Source organism: Rhinoderma darwinii, chromosome 3, assembly GCF_050947455.1.
Source record: "Rhinoderma darwinii isolate aRhiDar2 chromosome 3, aRhiDar2.hap1, whole genome shotgun sequence".
Lineage (NCBI taxonomy): Eukaryota > Metazoa > Chordata > Amphibia > Anura > Rhinodermatidae > Rhinoderma > Rhinoderma darwinii.
Genome location: NC_134689.1, coordinates 60,477,131 through 60,499,779, shown reverse-complemented (window position 1 = coordinate 60,499,779; position 22,649 = coordinate 60,477,131). Strand labels below are relative to the sequence as shown.

Genomic DNA, 22,649 nt, shown 5'->3' with positions numbered 1-22,649 from the left:
TCCCGCCTCTTATAGTACCACAACCGGAGCTACGGAAGTGCAGTAAGAGGAGTCGGCGCCAAAAAGTCCTCCAATCTCACCCATAACTTAGAGTTCGCATGGTGGAACCAGTCCAATACTCGAGCACTCCCCGCCGCAAAGTAATAGGCCAGACAGTCAGGCAATCCTAGTCCCCCACAACGCTTTCTCTTGAAAAGGGTAGCTTTCGCGATCCTCGGCGGTCTACCTCTCCAAATGAACCTAGCCAGTGGTTTATTTAACTGAAGAAAAAAAAACCTGGGCAGTACACACGGAACCGTCTGAAAGAGATACATCAAACGTGGCAGGATATTCATCTTTACCACACTTATTCTGTCCAGCCAAGAAAAATCCTTGGCTTCCCACTTAGCCAAGTCAGCTCTAAGAGTTTGGAGAATGGGCAGAAAATTAAGAGAGTTGGAATCCGCAAGAGCCACAGGTATCCGCACCCCTAAATATTTCAGCGAGCCCGACTTCCATGAGAAAGAATAATTACTACGCACCTGATGAGCTTCCGACACCGGCAAGGAAATATTCATAGCCTCGCTCTTAGATAAATTCATCTTATAATTACTAAAATAGCTATACGTCTGGATGGATTTCATCAGAGGCGGCAATGATAGGTGTGGTTGTGTAATATAGAATAATAAGTCATCAGCGAACGCAGATACCTTAAAATGCATATCACCAACCTGAACCCCCCTTATGTCATTATTATTCCTCTCCATCACCAAAAGATGTTCCATCACCACTGCAAATAGCAGGGGTGAAAGTGGGCAGCCCTGTCTAGTCCCATTCCCAATCCTAAATGGAGCAGAAAGAGAACCATTAACCCTAATTCTCGCCTGAGGATGATTATAAAGGGACAATATATGCATCAACATTAACCGACCCACTCCCATCTGACTTAGAGCCGCCTCCAGAAACCCCCAATCCACCCGATCAAAGGCCTTCTTAGCATCTAGCGACAAAAGCATACATGGAATGCTACTCTTCGTCACGTGATGAATCAAGGAGAAAGTCTTCAGCGTTTTATCTCTGGCTTCGCGCCTTGGGACAAAACCCACTTGATCCGGGTGAATCAGGGACCCCAGGAACCCGGCCAGTCTATTCGCTATCAACTTCGCATACATCTTAGCGTCCGTGTTGATGAGAGAGATTGGCCTATAGCTCGCACAATGTTGCGGATCCCTACCCTCTTTTGGGATGACCATGATATGTGCCTGCAAAAATGAATCAGGGAACCTCACCTGGTCCGACATGGAATTAAACGACTCCTGCAACGACAGTACCAACTCCTCTGCTTGTGACTTGTAAAAACCCGCCGTTTACCCATCTGGCCCCGGACTCTTCCCGGCTGGTAAAGTTTTAATAACCTGCATTAACTCCTCTCCTAAATGGTAAATCCAGGCCCAGAGCCTCATCTTGAGACAACCGAGGTAACGCCGTGTCCCTAATATACTCCAATAGAGAGAGAAGTGGTTCGGGAGGAACATTACCCAGAGTAGGAGAAGGCAGGTTATAAAGCGAGGAATAATACTTACAGGAGACCGATGCTATATCCTCCGTCTTAAACGCCAACTCCCCTGCCACAGTTCGTACCGAGGGTATAAAGGAAGTCGCCCCCCCGCCCCCACATTGCCCTCGCCAACGCCCTCCCCGCCATATTACCCCACTCATAATAATAGCGGGAACACACCTGACGGAGCCGAGCACTATTCCCATCCAGCAGAAGTTGAATATCATGGCGTGTCCTATTCAGTTCCTGAAGTGTACGTTCTTGTAACGTCTGCTTATGCTGGGATTCTAGAGACTGCAACTGAACTAGAAGCGCTTGCAGCTTCGCCCCTCTCTCCCTCTTAAGGCGAGCACCATGCTTGATGAGGACCTCCCTAAGCACACATTTGAGAGCCTCCGGAGCACTTCAGCGCTGGAGCATTTTCATCCCTAGCGTGATCCTACCGAAAATTGTCCACTGTTTTTTTCAAATCTATCAAACACAATGAATCCTTCAGCAAAGACTCGTTTAGATGCCAGGTAAATTCTCTGCGACGCTGCGGTGAAAAGCACAGTACACAAGACACCGGAGCGTGGTCAGAGAGAAGTATACTGCCGATGGAAGTCTCCTCCACAAAAGATAATAGATTATGGTGAACCATGATGTAGTCTATCCTGCTGTAGGAGTTATGGGAAAATGAATAGAAGGTGAAATCTCTATCGTCCGTATGAGTCAACCGCCACGCATCACAACTTTGCATATCTTTGAGCCTCTTCCTCAATTTATTCAACTTATTGTATGCCAGGGAAGTCCGCCCAGAGGACGTATCAATCAAAGGATTAATGGCCAAATGAAAATCCCCACATAGGATAGGCGCGCCCGACGAGAAGGAGCCCAACTCGTCTAACATTTTCAGGAAAAAAGGAACTTGGTTAGTGTTAGGAGCATAAATATTGGCTACCGTGACTGTGCTATCTCCTACCTCACATTTCAGAAAAATAAACGGTGCCTCAGAGTCCAGATATGTATCTACCACTCTACCCTGAAAAGATTTATGCAGGAATATAGACACCCCTCTAGTCTTCCCATGTGGGTTACTGCAATGATAGCCTACCGGATAATATTTATTTTGAATTAACGGAACCTAATCTGCCCCGAAATGGGTTTCCTGAACACAAAGTACCTGGATCCTCTATTTGTGCGAAGCATACAAGATCTGAGACCTCTTCTCCGGAACATGAAATCCCTTCACGTTCAGGGATAAGATGGTAAAATCAGCCATTATCCATGAACTTAAAGAGATTCATGATGTCACTAATCACAAAATACTTTTGTTCCCTAGCCGATGCCGCCGTACCCACCATCCCTTCAATGACATTGAGTACATTACAAACACTCCATGTGTACATTGCATTTCCATAAAATATCATAGAGAGCATAAATGGAAAAATGAAAAAAAAAAAAGAAAAAGTAAACAGATGACAAATAAAACATCCTGTCAAGACAAATATACTATGTTGTGCCTCTAAGCACCTGTATCACTGGAGTGAAACAGTCTAGTCTCAGCGATAGTCCTATGTGGGGGTCACAGAAGACTACCTTCAAACAATACACCGCTACCTATAACAGAAAATACGTGTGTCGGATTAAACTCCTCAGTCTCTATTATCACCTTCTTCTGAACCAGCTACTTTAACCCCTTCCCGACATTTGCCGTATGGGTACGCCATGGAAAGCATTGACTTCCCGCAAATTGCCGTACCCATACGCCAAATGTTTGGCACCGGCTCAGAAGCTGAGCCGGTGCCATCATTGCCGGATCTCAGCTGTATCTTACAGCTGACATCCGACTGTAACGGCGGGGACCGAAATTAGCTTAGATCTCCGCCATTAACCCCATTTTTCCCCCTTTTTTAATACTTAATAAAATTATTTATTTTTACTACATACCCATGTGAGTGCTGATATATCCTAGAGGGTTTTTTTCTTTTTTCCCCGCCATTAACCCCTTAAGTGCAGCGCTCAAACGCGAATGCTGCACTTAAGGTGTTTGCAGCTCATCGGAACCCCAGCAATGAAATTGCCGGGGTTGCGGTGGCTGCAATGGCAACCGGAGGCCTAATACTTGCCTCCCGATCTGCCTAGCACGGAAACCGGTCAAGATCCTCCCCGACGGCGGAGCCTGATTGGCTTCCGTAGCTGCCGGCAAGATTGCGCCGGCTCAGGAGCTGATCCGGTGTCTTCAGCGGTGGAAGTCAGCTGTATGTTACAGCTGACATCCAGCTGTAGCGGCAGGAACCGGAGCTAGCTCCGATCCCTGCCATTAACCCCTTTGATGCAGCAATCGAATGCGATTGCTGCATGGTAGCTGTTACTAGCAGATCGCCAGCCCTGACAGGAAATCAGGACTGGCGACTGCTGCTATGGCAACAGGAGACAATGGCCTCCTGCTCTGCCATTACGGATCCGATTAGGCCCCGCCGGGAGGCGAAGCCTAATCGGCTTGCTGTCAGTGAATAACTGACAGATCTAATACATTGCACTACGTAGGTAGTGCAATGTATTAGAAAAAAATAAATCTGACAGCTGGACCTCAGTGGGACTTGAGAAAAAGTGTAAAAAAAGTATAAAAAATTGTAAAAAAAGTGAAAAAAATAATAGTTTGAAAACAATAAGAGTTTCAAGTGTTAAAATAAAACACAATCCCCCTTTTACTCTTATCAAGTCCTTTATTATTGAAAAAAAAATAATAAACCATATGTATTTGGTATCGCCGCGACCGTAACGACCTGAGGTATCAAAATCTTATATTATTTATTGCACGCGGTGAACAGCATAAAAAAAACTATACCAGAGTTTCTGTATTTTCTTCACTTTGCCCTACAAATATAGGAATAAGAAGTGATCAAAACGTCGCACGTATTCCAAAAATGGTACCTATAAAAACTATAGCTCGTCTCGCAAAACACAAACTCTCATACAGCTGCGTCGACAAAAAAATTAAAAAGTTATGGTTCTCACAACTTGGCGACAGAAAAAATACATTATTTTTACAAAAGTAGTTTTATTGTGCAAAAAGCTGTAAAACATAAAAAAGTGCTATAAATTAGGTATCGCCGGAATCGTACTGACCTGCAGAATAAAGTTAACATGTCATTTATAACGTATGGTGAACGCTGTATAAAAAAAACTAAATAAAACTATGCCAGAATTGCGGTCGTTTGTTTACCTGGCCTCCCAAAAAATAGGATAAAAGGTGATCAAAAGGTCGCATGTACCCCATAATGGTACCAATAATAACTACAGCTTGTCCCGCAAAAAAAAGCCCTCATACCACTACGTCTATGAAAAAATAAAATTAGTTATGGCTCCAATAAGTCAGGAAATAAAAAATATGCAGTTGTGCAGCCCGAGGGGAACATTTCTTCTGTTTGAAGAGGCGATTTATCAAGGACCTAAAATTAGGGAACCAGGAAAAGGGAGGGCCCAAACATCCGCTGGAAGCGACGGTGCCCGTATTATACCAGGACAACACTTTCTCAGCAAAATTCCCCTAACTGCAAAGGTGCGGAGTGTGGACCAAAAGGGGGATTTACACTATTATTAACTTTTTTTAACTTTTTGTACTTGTCCCACTAGAGGAATTGAGGACTTGCAGCTCTGATCGCTGCTAAAATACATTACGCTACCTACGTAGTGTAATGTATTCTAACTGTCATTGTGACGTGACGCTGACCGGTAAAACTGGAGTGTCAGCTGTCGGAGACAGCTGACCTCCCGATTCCCGGACACTGTCAGTTAGGACAGTGTGCGCCGGGGACCAGTCCGCAACTGTAGAAGCCCTCTCAAGGACGTACAGTTGCGGCGTAGCGCGGGAAGAGGTTAAACAACCCATTTATTTTGGAGTTGACCATCTACTTTTTACAAATCAATAAACAATAAAAACAAAAAAACATTTATTTCTTATCAATTTTCTTTAAGGATAAACAATACTTTTATTATTATTATTATTATTATTATTATTTATTATTATTTGTGCATTGATACTGGCCAAATACAATGAACACTCGGAATTGTTTAAATCACAACAGCAGTGTATGTGTGTGTGTGTGAGTGTGTGTGTGTGTGTGTGTGTGTTCTCTGTACAGCGCTGTGGAATATGCTGGTGCTATATTAGCATTTTGAAATACATAAGTGGATCTTGATCTTGTAGCTGTTCTAGAACTCCATAGAATTAATGCATTTCTTTATAATACTTTACTCATTGCTTGTTTGTTTTTGTTTTTTTCTTTAGGCTTTAGAAGATGTTCGTAGTGAAGAGCACATTGCTGGTAATAACATTTAAGTCTATATTTTATTTTTGCATTAAACCTAAAGTATATAAAGCTCTTCTTTTATATCTTGTCTGGGCATAACCCCAAAAAATCAAGTATTTGATCATAACCAAAAAGTGATATAGGAGAATGTAAGATGTTTTTATTTTTGTTGAGAATGTTAATGACAAGTTAGGGACGATCATAACATGGATGAAGATCCCTATTGGTTATAGGTTTCAGTAGAAGATAAAATATGTGAAGTAACATTTTCAGGAGAGGTTAGAAAATGCTGGAACTTGAGGAAGGGTAAATGAAACAGGAAGAGATACAGGGAGAGAACATATCTTTGTGCATTTATAAGGGGAGTCCTGTTTTTCAGCCCCTACGAATAGGATCGGGGTCTGCAGATCAGCTGTTTTGAAGGGGCCGCAGCCCTCGTACAAGCGCTGCTACCCTTTTATTTCTAGTTCCTCACTGAATCATCGACACGTAAGTAGCGGCGATCCACAGGTATTGCAGCTTGTTCTTTCATTGACTTCAATGTCAGGATGCATTTCTGTGATCCGCAGCTGCTGCTGTGTCGGCGATTCAGAGTGCAATCAAGTAAGGAAAATAAAGGGAAAGCAGCGCTCGAATGAGCAATGTGGCCCCTTCAAAACAGCTGATCGGCCCGGGTCCCGACATTAGGACCCCGACCCATCAGCTATTGATGGCCTATCTTGAAAATAGGCCTTCAATTTTTAGGGGCTGGAAAAACCCTTTAATTCTTTGGGGGAGAATGGAATGGTCAAATTTTAGCCATGGTGAAAATGTTTTTTTTTAAATATATGTTACTTCTCAAAACTTGGTTTAATATGAAAAATTTCCTGTGCATTTTCTATGTACTTACTTTTTTCTTTTAATCTATCTTAGAAAATGTAGACTCAGAGGGAACATTGTCTAAGGTAAATACAAATATATTTTCTATCAGGTGAAACGGGTATTTCTCATGGAGGTTCTACTCTGCATATAACATTAAGAATTCTATCATACTACAGCCGCTAGAACCTGTTTAGGACCACACTGGACATTTATGGACTAAATTCTTATTCTTTTGATTCATACTCTTTAAATTTGTCATAGACCCACCATGTGCAATGTCATTATTTCAAGCTAGTGGCAAATTCTTTCCTGGGGCTCATTAAATGTTCCCATACCATTTGATTCACCTATAATCTTGCGATTCAAGTTAAACTCCATAGGATATAGTTTAAGTCTCCAGTGGATTTATTGATATCTTTGCAGTCAAAAGTGAAGTACAGATGAGGTTCACTATAGGTTTTGGGATGCACATGGACATATCTGAATTTCTACGGGTCCTACAATTATTTGATGTGTGTCTGTTAGAATTTATGTTCTGTAAATATACAATTGTAATTTGTATAGTGTAGTGTATAGCTAGTTAGTGTTGGGATTAATTTTAACACCGGTATATAAACGAGAATGCCCTCTCCTTATGTTAGAGATTGGCAGGTTTAGTGAAAAAATTAGGTCCTAAGAACCTGCCCCAAGAGATCAATTTATACAAGTAAGGCTGTGTTCACATCAGCATTGGTTTCCGTTTATGGGTTCCGTTCCAGCTTTCAGTCGGAATGATTTCAATGGTAATGCTTCCGTTGCAAATGTTTTCCATTTGTCTCCGTTCCGTAATGTTTGTGACTCCGCTATTGTTTTCACTAAGAAAACTGACACCTTACAGAACGTAGACAAACGAAAACCATTTGCAACGGAGGTATTACCATTGAAATCAATGGTAATAATGCAAACAGAAGCTTTGTTTTCCGTTTGGCTTTCCATTGATGGATTCCTCCGACGGAAAGCTGCAGGAGCACAGACTATATGAACATGCATGCTAACTATTGGGTTCTGCTAATTTCTCTTTTTATTTTTCTAACTCATTTGGATGTTCCTGTATCTGTTATTTTTAGTTACTTTAATGTTTTGCTTTGTTGCTGCAACAAGCCAAAAAGTTCTTCTTGGATTGTAAGTGTTATTAAGTCGTGGTGCGCAAAGGGGTATATGCGCAGCGGATGGTTCAAAGTGAAAATTGCAACTTTCCACTGATATGCTATTTTAGTGCATAATATGTTGTGCCCAGTTTGTGCCACTGAAGACAAAATACCTCATAAAACGTTATGCGGGTTCTCCCGGTTATGGCGATGCTATGTATGTGGGTGTAAACTGCTGTTTGGGCATGCTGCAGGGCTCAAAAGGGAGGGAGCGCCATTTTGCTTTTGGAGCGCAGATTTTGCTTGGTAGTAGTTGTTTGGGGTTATTTTGGTTTTTCATTTTATAATGTGGAGGCATATGTAAACTGGGCAGAGTATATCGGGGCATAATAAGAAGATATAATAATGGGGTAAAAAAAATAATAATCCGCAGATATGTGGCCAGTGTCGCAGTGATAAATGGCGCCCGATCATATCCGCTATTGCAACGCTTTGCACATTTTGCATCGCCATATTCTGAGAGCCAGAACTTCTTTATTTTTTCACCACCGGAGCTGTGTTATGGCTTATTTGTTGCGGGACAATCTGTAGTTTTCATTGGTACCATTTTGGGGTACATGCGTTTTGTTATCACTTTTTATTCTATTTTTTTAAAAGCAAGGTGACCAAAAATTATAAATTCTGACGATGTTTTTTTAGTTTATATTTTTTACAGCGTTCACCGTGCACTAAATGACATTTGACTTTATTCTACGGGTCGATACGAATACGGCGATACCAAATGTATATCGTTTTTTTTATGTATTGCAGAGTTGGAAAAACAATAACATCACTTTGTTTTAAAATAATTTATTTTCTGTGTCACCATATTCTGGGAGCCATAACTTTTTATTTATTAGTCAAAAAAGCTGTGTAAGGGCTTGTTTTTTGTGGGATGGGTTGTAGTTTTTATTGGTACAATTTTCGTGTACATGTGACTTTTTGATCACTTTATATTCTCTATTTTAGTATGGGTGGTGACCAAAAAATAGTGATTCTGGCATAGTTTTTTTATAGATGTTTTTTCTTGGTGTTCATCGTGCGGGAAAAATAACATTATAGTTTGGGTCATTACGAATGCGGTGATACCAAATATGTGTACTTTTTTTTTAACGTTTTGATTTGTTTTTCCTTTAATAAAAGACTTATAGGAAAAAAAGCATTTCTTGTTTTTTTTTAACATAACTTTTATTTTTACACTTTTATTTTTACACTTTTATTAACTTTTTTTTATTTTTGTTCTTGTCCCACTAGGGGACTTGAGGACTTGCAGCTCTGATCGCTGCTATAATACATTACGCTACCTACGTAGTCTAATGTATTCTAACTGTCATTGTGACCTGATAGTGACGTGACAGTCCGTACATGACAAACCGAAGCCCATTGTCTGGCCTCCGTTTCCCATGACAAGCATTGGCAGCCCCCACAGTCACTTTGTGGGGGCTGCCGATATCCTTCACACCCCTTTAATGCAGCGATCGCAATCGGTCGCAACATTTAAAGGGTTAATTGCCAAAATCAGCGGCGATGGTCCACTGACCGGCAAGACTGGAGTGTCAGCTGTCGGGGATTTCCTCCCCCACTCCAAAAACATACTGATAGGTTATATAGTTTACTTTTACATTTGTGTGTGTGTGTGTGTGTGTGTGTGTGTGTGTGCGTGCGTGTGTGTGTGTGTGTGTGTGTGTGTGTGTGTGTGTTCTCTGTACAGTTCTGTGGAATATAGAATTCCATAGAATTACTGCATTTCTTTTTAATACTTTACTCATTGCTTCTTTGTTTTTTTTCTTTAGGCTTTAGAAGATGTTCGTAGTGAAGAGCACATTGCTGGTAATAACATTTAAGTCTATATTTTATTTTTGCATTAAACCTAAAGTATTTAAAACTCTTCTTTTATATCTTTTCTGGGCATAACCCAAAACAAATCAAGTGTTTGATCATAATCAAAAAGTGATATAGGAGAATGTAAGATGTTTTTATTTTTATTGAGAATGTTAAAGACAAATTAGGGACGATCATTACATGGATGAAGATCCCTATTGGTTATAGGTTTCAGTATAAGATAAAATATGTGAAGTAACATTTTCAGGAGAGGTAAGAAAATGCTGGAACTTGAGGAAGGGTAAATTAAACAGGAAGAGATACAGGGAGAGAACATATCTTTGTGCATTTATAAGGGGAGTCCTGTTTTTCAGCCCCTACGAATTGGATCGGGGTCTGCAGATCAGCTGTTTTGAAGGGGCTGCAGCCCTCGTACAAGCGCTGCTTCCCTTTTATTTCTAGTTCCTCACTGAATCATCAACACGTAAGTAGCGGCGATCCACAGGTATTGCAGCCTGTTCTTTCATTGACTTCAATGTCAGAATGCATTACTGTGATCCGCAGCTGCTGCTGTGTCGGCGATTCAGAGTGTAATCAAGTAAGGAAAATAAAGGGAAAGCAGCGCTCGAATGAGCAATGTGGCCCCTTCAAAACAGCTGATCGGCCCGGGTCCCGACAGTAGGACCACGACCCATCAGCTATTGATGGCCTATCCGGAAAATAGGCCTTCAATTTTTAGGGGCTGGAAAAACCCTTTAATTCTTTGGGGGAGAATGGCATGGTCAAATTTTAGCCATGGTGAAAATGTTTTTTTTAAATATATGTTTTGTCACAAAACTTGGTTTAATATGAAACATTTCCTGTGCATTTTCTATGTTCTTACTTTTTTTTTTTAATCTATCTTAGAAACTGTAGACTCAAACAGAACATTGTCTAAGGTAAATACAAATATATTTCCTATCAGGTGAAAAGGGTATTTCTCATTGAGGTTCTACTCTACATATAACATTAAGAATTCTATCATACTACAGCTGCTAGAACCTGTTTAGGACCACACTGGACGTTTATGGACTAAATTATTATTCTTTTGATTCATACTCTTTAAATTTGTCATAGACCCACCATATGCAATGTCATTATTTCAAGCTGGTGGCAAATGTTTTCGTGGGGCTAATTTAATATTCCCATACCATTTGCTTCACCTCTAATCTTGCTATGCAAGTTAGGGTATGTGCACACGATAACTGCAATTACATCTGAAATTACAGAGCTGTTTTCAGGAGACAACAGCTCCTGAATTTCAGACGTAAATGCATGTACTTGCGTTTTGCGGGGCATCTTTTACGGACGTAATTTGGAGCCGTTCTTCATTGGAGTCAATGAAAAACGGCTCCAATTACGTCCCAAGAAGTGTCCTGCACTTCTTTTGACGAGGCTGTAATTTTACGCGCCGTCTTTTGACAGCGACGCGTGAAATGACAGGTCGTCGGCACAGTACATCGTAAAGCCCATTGAAAGTAATGGGCAGATGTTTACCGACGTATTGGAGCCGGTTTTTCAGACGTAATTCGAGGTGTAAAACGCCTCCATTACGTCTGAAAATAGGTCGTGTGAACCCAGCTTTAAACTCCATAGGATATAGTTTAAAGAGGCTCTGTCACCAGATTTTGCAGCCCCTATCTGCTATTGCAGCAGATAGGCGCTGCAATGTAGATTACAGTAACGTTTTTATTTTTAAAAAACGAGCATTTTTGGCCAAGTTATGACCATTTTCGTATTTATGCAAATGAGGCTTGCAAAAGTACAACTGGGCGTGTTGAAAAGTAAAAGTACAACTGGGCGTGTATTATGTGCGTACATCGGGGCGTGTTTACTACTATTACTAGCTGGGCGTTGTGTATAGAAGTGTCATCCACTTCTCTTCACAACGCCCAGCTTCTGGCAGTGCAGCACTGTGACGTCACTCACAGGTCCTGCATCGTGTCGGCACCAGAGGCTACACTTGATTCTGCAGCAGCACCAGCGTTTGCAGGTAAGTAGCTACATCGACTTACCTGCAAACGCCGATGCTGCTGCAGAATCATCTGTAGCCTCTGGTGCCGACACGATGCAGGACCTGTGAGTGACGTCACAGTGCTGCACTGCCAGAAGCTGGGCGTTGTGAAGAGAAGTGGATGACACTTCTATACACAACGCCCAGCTAGTAAAAGTAGTAAACACGCCCCGATGTACGCACATAATACACGCCCAGTTGTACTTTTACTTTTCAACACGCCCAGTTGTACTTTTGCAAGCCTCATTTGCATAAATACGAAAATGGTCATAACTTGGCCAAAAATGCTCGTTTTTTAAAAATAAAAACGTTACTGTAATCTACATTGCAGCGCCGATCTGCTGCAATAGCAGATAGGGGTTGCAAAATCTGGTGACAGAGCCTCTTTAAGTCTCCAGTGGATTTATTGATATCTTTGCAATCAACAGTGAAGTACACATGAGGTTCACTATAGGTTTTGGGATGCAAATGGACATATCTAAATTTCTATGGGGCTTTCAATTATTTGGTGTGTCTGTTAGAATTTATGTTCTGTAAATGTACAATTGTAATTTGTATAGTGTAGTGTATAGCTAGTTAGTGTTGGGATTAAGTTTAACACCGGTATATAAACGAGAATGCCTTCTCCTTATGTTAGAGATTGGCAGGTTTAGTGAAAAAATTAGGTCCTAAGAACCTGCCCCAAGAGATAAATTTATACAAGTAAGGCTGTGTTCACATCAGCATTGGTTTCCGTTTATAGGTTCCGTTGCTGCTGTCCGTCAGAGGAACCCATAAACGGAAACCAAAGCTTCTGTTTGCATTACCATTGATTTCAATGGTAATGCTTTCATTGCAAATGTTTTCCATTTGTCTCCGTTCCATAAGGTTTGCGACTTACGCTATTGTTTCCGCTAAGAAAACGGACACCTTGCGGAACGTAGACAAACGAAGATCATTTGCAACAGAGGCATTACCATTGAAATCAATGGTAATGCAAACGGAAGTTTTGTGTAAAGGATCTGCCAGACACAGCTTCTGTTTCGACGCCCGTGGGTAATCAGTCTGCACCTACTCCTAAGTCTGAGAGAGTGACACGATCTTCTACCAGTCAGGCTGGGAGGCTAAGGAGTGGGAGAGCCTATCACAGCCTGGCCAGACGGAGCTAGCTCCCGCCCTTTGTCTATTTATACCTGCATTTCCTGCTCCTCATTTGCCTGTGATTCTTTTCTGTTTCCTGGCTCTGCTGCTCCTGCTATGATTATTGACCTTGCTTCATTTTTGACCCTGGCTTTACTGACTACGCTCCTGCTCTGCGATTTGTACCTCGTGCACTCTTGGTTTGACTCGGCTCGTTCACTACTCTTGTTGCTCACTGTGTTGCCGTGGGCAACTGCCCCATTTCCCTTAGCTTCTGTGTACGCTTGTCTGTTTGTCTGTCGTGCACTTATTGAGCGTAGGGACCGTCGCCCAGTTGTACGCCGTCGCCTAGGACGGGCCGTTGCAAGTAGGCAGGGACTGAGTGGTGGGTAGATTAGGGCTCACCTGTCTGTCTCCTTACCCCGTCATTACACTTTGTTTTCCGTTCGGCTTTACATTCATGAATTCCTCCGACGGAAAGCTGCATCAGAACACATGAACGGAAACCAGCGCTGATGTGAACGAGGCCAAGAGACTAAACCCGAAACATTGTCACTGTTTTTGGAGACCATTACAAAATACTGGATGTGTATTATTGTCTCTACAAAGCCCAGGAACACAGACTATATGAACATGCATGCTAACTATTGGGTTCTGCTAATTTCTCTTCTTATTTTTCTAACTCATTTGGATGTTCCTGTATCTGTTATTTTTAGTTACCTTAAAGTTTTGCCTTGTTGCTGTAACAAGCCAAAAAGTTCTTCTTGGATTGTAAGTGTACGTGTGGATTTTGAGGCAGATTAAACCATGTGTCGTGACAAAAATCCAGAAGAAATCCAGGACATACTGTGACACAAGTTTTGGCATTTTAGCTGTTTACTAAAATATATTGAATATGCAGTTATATAATCAATATGGGCTTAAAGTGCAGATTCTCAGCTTTAATTTGAGGGTATTCACATCCTAATTTGAGGAAAGGTATAGGAATTACAGCTCTTTAATATGTAGCTGCCTCTTTTTTAAGGGACCAAAAGTAATTGGACAATTATCTCCAAAGGTAGTTAATGGGCTATTCCCTCGTTAATCCATCATCAATTAAACAGGTAAAAGGCCTGGAGTTGATTCCAGGTGTGGCATTTGCATTTGGAAGCTGTTGCTGTGAACCCACAACATGAGGTCAAAGGAGCTCTCAATGCAAGTGAAACAGACCATCATTAGGTTGAAAAAAATGAAAAAAAAAATCTGAGAGATAGCACATATAATTTTTGACAAAAAATAGCGCACTCGTGAACTCTCAAAGGCCTGTACGTCCATGGAAGGCAACAGTGGTGGATGATCGCAGAATCCTTTCCATGGTGAAGAAAAACCCCTTCACAACATCTACCATTCACTATGTATCGCTTGACGCGAGGTAGTAACGTCATTGCGCCTGTCGGCATTATACTGTGTGGTTGCAGTTATAAGGGGCACTTTACTCTGGGGGCATTATACTCTGTGGAGGCAGATATAGGGCCATTATACTGTGTGGATGCAGTTATTGGGGGCATTATACTGTGGTGGCAGTTATGAGGGGCATTGTACTCTGTGGGGGCAGGTATGGGGGCATTATACTGTGTGGAGGCAGTTATAGGGGCATTATAATGTGTGGGGGCATCTATGGGGCATTATACTGTGTGGGGAGCACTATGGTGGCAATGTACTGTGTGGGGGCAGTTTCAGGGGGTATATTATATACAGTAGTATACAGCAGGCTCAGGGAATAAATATTAATTCAATGGCGTAGCATGCAAATGGGGGCGTGGCACGCAAAAAGGGATGTGGCTTAAATAATCATTCAATTATCATAATCGAGGTTACATGTTCAATTAATCATGATTTTGGTTTAGGTCATAATTGCCCAGCCCTACTTTGAGGGTGCTTTTAATGCTCAATTCGTAATTGCCATTGAGTGGAACATGACTACCTAGGTGTCTTGTGTTGTTTCATTATTTTGTGTTTTCCTTTAGAAAACTTCATCCATTATAAAACGTCCAGCTTTGAATCCAGTCAGGAAAATTGTATCTAGTGATTCGTCAAGAGAGAGTTCCTCACAAAGTCGAAAAGATAAGAAATCGTCTTCTACTTTCCAAGTAAGAATTTGTAGTTGTCTTTTTAGAATAAGGCGCATATTTTGTCCTTTTTTCCCCCCAATTATTTTGTACTCGTGTGTTTTTATTTATAGAATTACATTTTGAGAGGAATGTGAGGAAAGTATAAATTGAGAGATTGTTATTATCCTAAAGAGATTCTGACTGTAAAGCATTGTTAACCGCTTGGCGACCTTTTTACTTATAGTTATGTCGCTGTTTCAAAGGTCATAACTCAATCCAACGTACAGTTATGTTGGATCGTTAAGCCGTCACCGTGTCTTATGTGACCGAGTAAAGATGGCTGTTATCCCTGACAGCAGTCAAATTTTTTTATATTTAAATATTTTTAATTCTGTATTCATAACAAATATTCACAAATTCCAATTATATATATAAAAATTCAATGAACAATTTGATATACAAGACCGGTCTGAGAACTACTTCATTCCCATTTTTCCCACAAAGTACTACTTTAGAACCTATCCATAGGGTATATACATGCATCATTTTACATAGACATTTCCCCACGTAACACGACTGTGCTCCTTTAAATATTGTACCAAGAAAGAGTGCATGGAGTCTTTAAGTCAAGAAATAAAACATATACTTTATTTTGCAAGATCTAAAAAGTTACTACATGAACTATTTAAAAATAAAACACCACAGATGACAGACAAAAAGATCACCAAAACATGAGGCAATTAGATCATGAGATTTCACATAACCATTATGTATCCACATATGCATTGGTATACAGTGCCATGAATAAATAAAGTGCATAGTGCATCATGATTACTTTGACCATTAGTATATCTGTTTTTAAGGGTATGGAAATTTGTGTATACTGTTACCAGCCTCAATGCAAGGGCCAATAGGGACCCCCCTACCACTATTCTATTGAGTAAAGTGCTAAGTGCAACAATGAACAACTTGAAAAAAGGTGGACTACTGACCCATGATTCTGTGTCTCAAGAAAAGGCGACCTGCCCCGACGCGCGTTTCGGCTTCCGCCTTCGTCTGGGGGTGGCACTTGCTAGTTTCTACTTCCTATTTATCCTATTTCCTGACCAATTACAAGCCTTTGTGCTCATGTGCAAGTTATTATTACCTGAGAGTATCTGTGTCATTCCTCGGCGTCATGACGGCGATTGTCCATGGCAGCTCATCACATGATGTGGGCGTCATGTGACACGTGGAGTGCGTGCGTGATTACAACATCGCAGCGCATCACCATCACGTGTGTATTGCAGACGCTAACTCATAGTGAGTCGCCATGGACGCCTGCGCATGCGCACTTGACACAGATTTGTACTTTGAGAAAAATGAAGAAAATAACTTCTACATGTCTATAGTAAGTGTCATACTAGATAGCAATTATCATATATATGATCGGACATATATACTGTTACAAGGATATGGAGAGGAATAGTATCATCGCGAGATGTTATAAAATATGTTTGTTCTTATGACATTAATGTCTATACATTTTTATATGATACCTACATCTAAGGTCATAACCACGATATTATCTCACTATTCCAAAATTCATATCTTTCAGGTACATAGATGAACTTATTTACATGCATGTACACAGTAAAATATACACAAGAAGGTTTATATATAATCGTGCATGAATATTACCAAATATGAAAATAAAATAAATAAATATTACGAAAAAATACAGAAAATGTATAATAATATATATGTTTATACAGCAAACAAGATTTTATTTTAATTATACACAAATATATGTGAAAAAGAAATATAATATAATATAAAATAAATAAATAATTATATATTTTTATTTATGTGTAGATGTAGCTATACTACTTTACAATTAGTGCATTCCAGTGGAAAAATATATTTGTTATATATAATAAAGTGAATTAATAGTAAGAACAAAATAATATTTGTATAAAAAGTGAGATCTAAATATTGTGTATTAATGTGTCATTGTTACAATTGTGCCATTAGGTCTATATGTCTTCTTGTGTATATGTATGTATGTATGTGTTCTGCACATAATCGTCTATATATATGTATATGTTATAAGAGTATATGTCCTGCCAGCGGTATTCATTTGCATCTAGAGAATAAGAGAACATGGTAGACGAAAAAACGTCTTATTTTTATCTTGCGTAGATCCATCAGATGTTATAGTGTGAATTGCAGTGTAGAACAATGTCCTACATATCAAGATAGATCGCAACATCTGTAACTAAAAATAGGAAGGGAAAGAGCATAAATTAAAATCATGGCATCATATTGAAATAATACTTTAACCAGTTACGGAATGCCACAGCACATAATAATAGTCAGAGAAAAGAGGCATAACCATGGGATTCATTTAGCCCCCTGGGCTGCATGGTCCCCAACGTCCATATCTACTTGCTCTCAAGTCTTAGTAATTTTTTCATTAAATCACCCCCTCTCATATTCATTTCTATATGATCTATTCCTTTTACTTTCAGTAGTCTGGAGTTACAATTATGATACAGCTTGAAGTGACGGGGAATGGTTTTTAATTTTTCCACTTTGTCCGCATCATGAATTTCTTTTGCGGACTCAATATCGCGTACATGCTCCCGAACGCGAACCCTAAGTTCGCGTGTGGTCAGTACTACATAAATTTTATCGAAAGGACATGATGCATAGTAAATTACACCCCGTGTGGCACAAGTAATGTGCCATATAATTTTAAATATTTTATCCCTTTTTGAGTTACTGAATTCGACAGCCCGCTCGATATTTGGACATGAGATACAATCTCCACAAGGAGAGCAGACCCACTTTGGCCCTTTAGTTCCAAAATACTTTTTACCTGGTGCTAATGGAGCATAAAAACTCTGTACCAGGTGATCTTTGAGGTTCTTTGCCCGTCGGTATGTTACCGAGGGGAATTGTGGTAGAATTTTATTAAGTATTGGGTCAGCTTTTAGTATTGGCCAATATCTGTTCAATTGATATTTCATTTCATCCCAACGAGAATGGTATGAAGTAATGAACCTTACCTCGTTATTCTTGGTTGTTTTCACAACTGGTTTTAGAAGTATGTTTCTTTCAGCGTTTTCTGCTCGCTTTTTGGCCTCCCTAATACATCGTCTACTGTCAATGAATCTGTTTGTCAGATCTTTCGCTTGCTTTTGAAAATCTTCTTTTCTTGAGCAAGTGCGTTTCAGTCTAAGGAATTGGCCTGTCGGTATGGCTGCAATGGTCTGTTTTGGATGCGCGGATGTGGCGTGGAGAAGTGAATTTACCGATGTCTCCTTCCTAAATAGATCAGTTTGAATTAGCGTCACATTGGATCAAAATATCCAAAAAATCTACTTTTTCTTTATTATATTTATATGTTAATTTAATATTCTGGTCATTTGAATTCAAGTCAGACATAAATTGCTGTAGCTGTTCCAATGTCCCCTGCCAGATCATGAAGATATCATCAATGAAGCGGGCCCAAAATATGACCTGCTCCATTGATGTACCACAATCTGACATAAATAGGTCTCTCTCCCACAGCCCCAGGAACAGGCTTGCATATGAGGGTGCACATGCTGCTCCCATCGCAGTTCCCTGGAGCTGCAGGAAAAATGACCCATTAAATGTAAACACATTGTGTGTTAGAGCAAACTCTAGTAGGGTGGTGAGTAAATGAGCAAATTTCTCATCTAAATTGCTCATACCTAGAAAGTATCTAGTAGCTTGTATTCCGTCACTGTGTCTGATGCTGGTATACAGCGATTCGATGTCACACGTCACCAGCCACATATCCGCATCCAGATGTATATCTTCTAATTTCTGTAATAAATCAGATGAGTCTCTAATATAGGATGGCAAGCATTCTACTAAAGATTTGAGATGATGATCTATAAATTTACACACATTCTCGGTGAAATTACCTTGCCCGGAAATGATGGGTCTACCCGGTGGATTCCTCAAGTTTTTATGTACTTTTGGTAGTAAATATAAAGTTGCAATCACGGGTGTTGGTACAATGAGTGCATCGTGTTCATTTTTAGTTATGATTTCATCATCCATTGCTCGTTTTAAAATATTTGTTAATTGCTCACTGTAAGAGAGGATTGGATTGAAAGTTAGCCTCTTATAACATTTGATGTCTCTTAATTGGCGATTTGCCTCTTTCTCATACATAGCCCTAGGCCATATTACGATGTTACCCCCCTTATCAGCTGATTTATACACCACGTCTTTCAGAGCTCTCAATTTCTGAAGACTCGCTCTCTCATTTTTAGTTAGTTTAGTTTGACAGCAGTCAAATTTTTTTATATTTAAATATTTTTATTTCTGTATTCATAACAAATATTCACAAATTCCAATTATATATATAAAAATTCAATGAACAATTTGATATACAAGACTGGTCTGAGAACTACTTCATTCCCATTTTTCCCACAAAGTACTTCTTTATTGAACCCCCATACTACTATAATATAACTTGTCATATTTTAATATGGTCACAAGATTTTGTTTCCATAATTTGATTTCTAATGGGCAACTTGAAATCCACTTTCTAACTATTTGTAATTTTGCAGCAAACAGTAACTTTCCTAAAGGGGTTTTCCAATACAGTTTTTTTTTTTTTTTAATCACTGCAACGCTTATCAATTTATCTATTAATGCCCTCTAAATATAGTTATCTTCATTTTTATTTTGTAATCCCTTCCTGCCGCAGCCACTTTTGGACTAAATGACGGGAGCCTCATTTTAAAATATGACATGTGTTACTATATGTGGTAATAACTTTGGAATGCTTTTACCTATCCAAGCGATTCTGAGATTGTTTTCTCGTGACATATTGTACTTTATGTTAGTGATCAAATTTGGTCGATAAATTCAATATTTTTTTGTGAAAAACACCAAAATTTAGAGATAATTTAATTAGCATTTTTCTAAATTCAAATGTATCTGCTTGTAAGACAGATAGTTACTAGTTAACATTTCCCATATGTCTACTTTATGTAGGCATCATTTTTTGAACATCCTTTTATTTTTCGAAGACGTTACAAGGCTTATAAGTTTAGCAGCAGTTTCTCACATTTTCAAGAATATTTCAAAAGGCTATTTTTTTAGGATACAGTTCAGATCAAAAGTGGCTTTGAGGGCCTTATATATTAGTTACCCCCATACATCAACCCATTCTAAAAACTGCACCCCTTAAAGTATTCAAAACAGCATTTAGAAAGTTTCTTAACACTTTAGACGTTTCACAGGATTCAAAGCAAAGTATAGGTGAAATTTACAAATGTAATGTTTTTTTTTAAGAAATTTTTTCCATTATTGTTTTTTTGTAACGCAGAAGGTTTTACAAGAAATCATGTAACTGTACATGATAAGGGTTAAGGGGAAGCATGGAGCAAGCTCACAGGCTGAGCTCTCTCCATACACAGCGGGTGACGGCTGTTACACACAGCCGACACCTCACTGCTACAGTTTAACACCTTAAATGACATTTAAAGTGTTTTAATCAGGGGGGCGCCCCCTCAAACACGCCATTGCGCCCCCCCCCCCCCCCGGGACGTTCGGCCGGTAACAACGGTTGGTATGGCAGCCTGCGGGCCTACATTTTTTAATCCTTTTTGCGTTTCACAGGAATTAAGGCAAAGTAGAAGGGATATTTGCAAATTACATTTGATTTTTTTTCAGGAATTCAGTTTTAATCAATTTTTCCTGTATTACTGAAGGTTTTTACCAAAGAAAAACAACTGAATATTATATTTTATCCCACATGTGGCCTTAGTGCGCTAATGGACTGAAACAAAAGCCCCAGAAGCAAAGGAGCACCTAGTGCATTTTACACCCCAAAAAAGACCCAATTTTGGATACTACACCCCTACACCGTCATAAACTGCTCTTTGGGCAAGTAGGCAGGACTCAGAAGGGGAGGCACACCATTTAGCTTTTGGAGTGCAGATTTTGCTGGATTGATTTCTCTGCACCATGTCGCATTTGTAAAGCCCCTAAGGTACCAGTACAATGGAAACCCCCAAAAGTGGCTGCATTTGGGAAACTACATCCCTAGAGGAATTCATCTAGTGGTGTAGTGAGCATTTTGACCCCCCAGGTGTTTCATAGATTTCATTTGAATTGGGCAGTAAAAATGACAAATTACATTATTTTCCAATAAAATGTAGCTTTACCTCAAAATGTTTAACTTTTTCAACAAATAAATGAGAAAAAGCACCCCAACATTTGTAAAGCAACTTCTTCAGAGTACGGAAATACCCAACATGTGGTCATAAATGGCTGTTTGGTCATACGGCAGGACTCAGAGGGGAAGGCACACCATTAAGCTTTTGGAGCGCAGATTTTGCTGGATTAATTTCTCTGCAGCATGTCACATTTGTAAAGCTCCTAAGGTACCAGTACAGTGGAAACCCTCCAAAAGTGACTCCATTTGGAGTTTTTTCCCCTAAGACGTAGTTTTAGGTCAAAATGGTTCATTTTCTCATCAAATAAAGGAGAAAAAGCACACCAACATTTATAAAGCAATTGCTCCCATACCCCATATGTTGCAATTAACTACTGTATAAATACAAATCAGGGCTCAGAAGGGAAGGTGCACCACTTGGCTTTTGGAGCACAGATTTTCTGGATAGGTTTCTTAACACCATGTCGCTTTTGCAAAGCCCATTAGATACCAGTACAGTGGAAACTACCAAAAAAGTGACTCCATTTGCCAAACTAAACCCATTGACGAATTCATCTAGGGGTGTAGTGAGCATTTTGACCCCACAGGTGTCACATAGATTTTATTAGAAATGGGCAGTGAAAATGAAAACTTACATTATTTTCCAATAAGACGTAGCAGTGGTTCAAAATTTTTCATTTTCTCAAGAATTAAAGGAGAAAAAAGCACCCTAACATTTGTAAAGCAACTTCTTCAGAGTAGGGAAAAACCCCATATCTGGGCATTAACTGCTGTTTAGATACACGGCAGGACTCAGAAGGGAAGGAGCACCATTTGGCATTTGTAGCGCAGATTTTGCAGGATTGATTACTGGGTGCCATGTTGCATTTACAAAGCCCCTGAGGTACCATTGCAGTAAGAACCCCTGAAATGTGACTCCATTTGGTAAACTACACCCATTGAGGAATTAATCTAGGGGTGTAATGAGCATTTTGGCCACACAGGTTCTTGCTGAACTTATTAGAATTGGGATGTGAAAAGAAAAAAAAAAACGTTATTTTTTTTGCGAGAAGATGTAGTTCTAGCCCAAAATTTTGCATTTTCACAAGGACTATAGGAGAAAAGCACCTGAACGTTTGTAAAGCATTCACTCCCGAGTAAGACAATACCCCACATGTCATAAACTGCTATTTGTACACACAGTAAGGCTCTAAAGGGAAGGAGCGCCATTTAGTATTTGGAGTGGAGATTTTACAAGATTCGGTTTTTTGACACAATGTTGCATTGAGCTATAGTACCAGTACAGTGTAACCCCCGAAAATGTACCCCATTTTGGAAACTAGATTCCTCAAGGAATTCATCTAGAAGTGTAGTGAGCATTTTGACCCCACAAGTGCTTTGCAACATTAGTACACAATAGATGTTGCAGATTGAAAATTTCCATTTTCCACAGATATGCCATTTCAGTGGCCAATGTGTTGTGCCCAGCTTGTACCACCGGAGACACACACCCCATAAATTGG

General features: G+C 39.8%; 1 protein-coding gene across 1 annotated transcript in view; it reads left to right on the top strand.

Annotated features, from left to right (window-relative positions):
- The first annotated feature begins 1,415 nt into the window (after positions 1–1,415).
- The window catches only part of LOC142750369 (uncharacterized), a 193,196-nt gene continuing 171,962 nt past the window's right edge, over positions 1,416–22,649 (top strand). Inside the window, exons 1-6 of the mRNA XM_075859368.1 lie at positions 1,416–1,457; positions 5,811–5,847; positions 6,745–6,776; positions 9,653–9,689; positions 10,587–10,618; positions 14,859–14,981. Of these exons, the coding sequence (XP_075715483.1) occupies positions 1,416–1,457; positions 5,811–5,847; positions 6,745–6,776; positions 9,653–9,689; positions 10,587–10,618; positions 14,859–14,981 (303 nt within the window). The remainder of the gene's footprint in view (positions 1,458–5,810; positions 5,848–6,744; positions 6,777–9,652; positions 9,690–10,586; positions 10,619–14,858; positions 14,982–22,649) is intronic.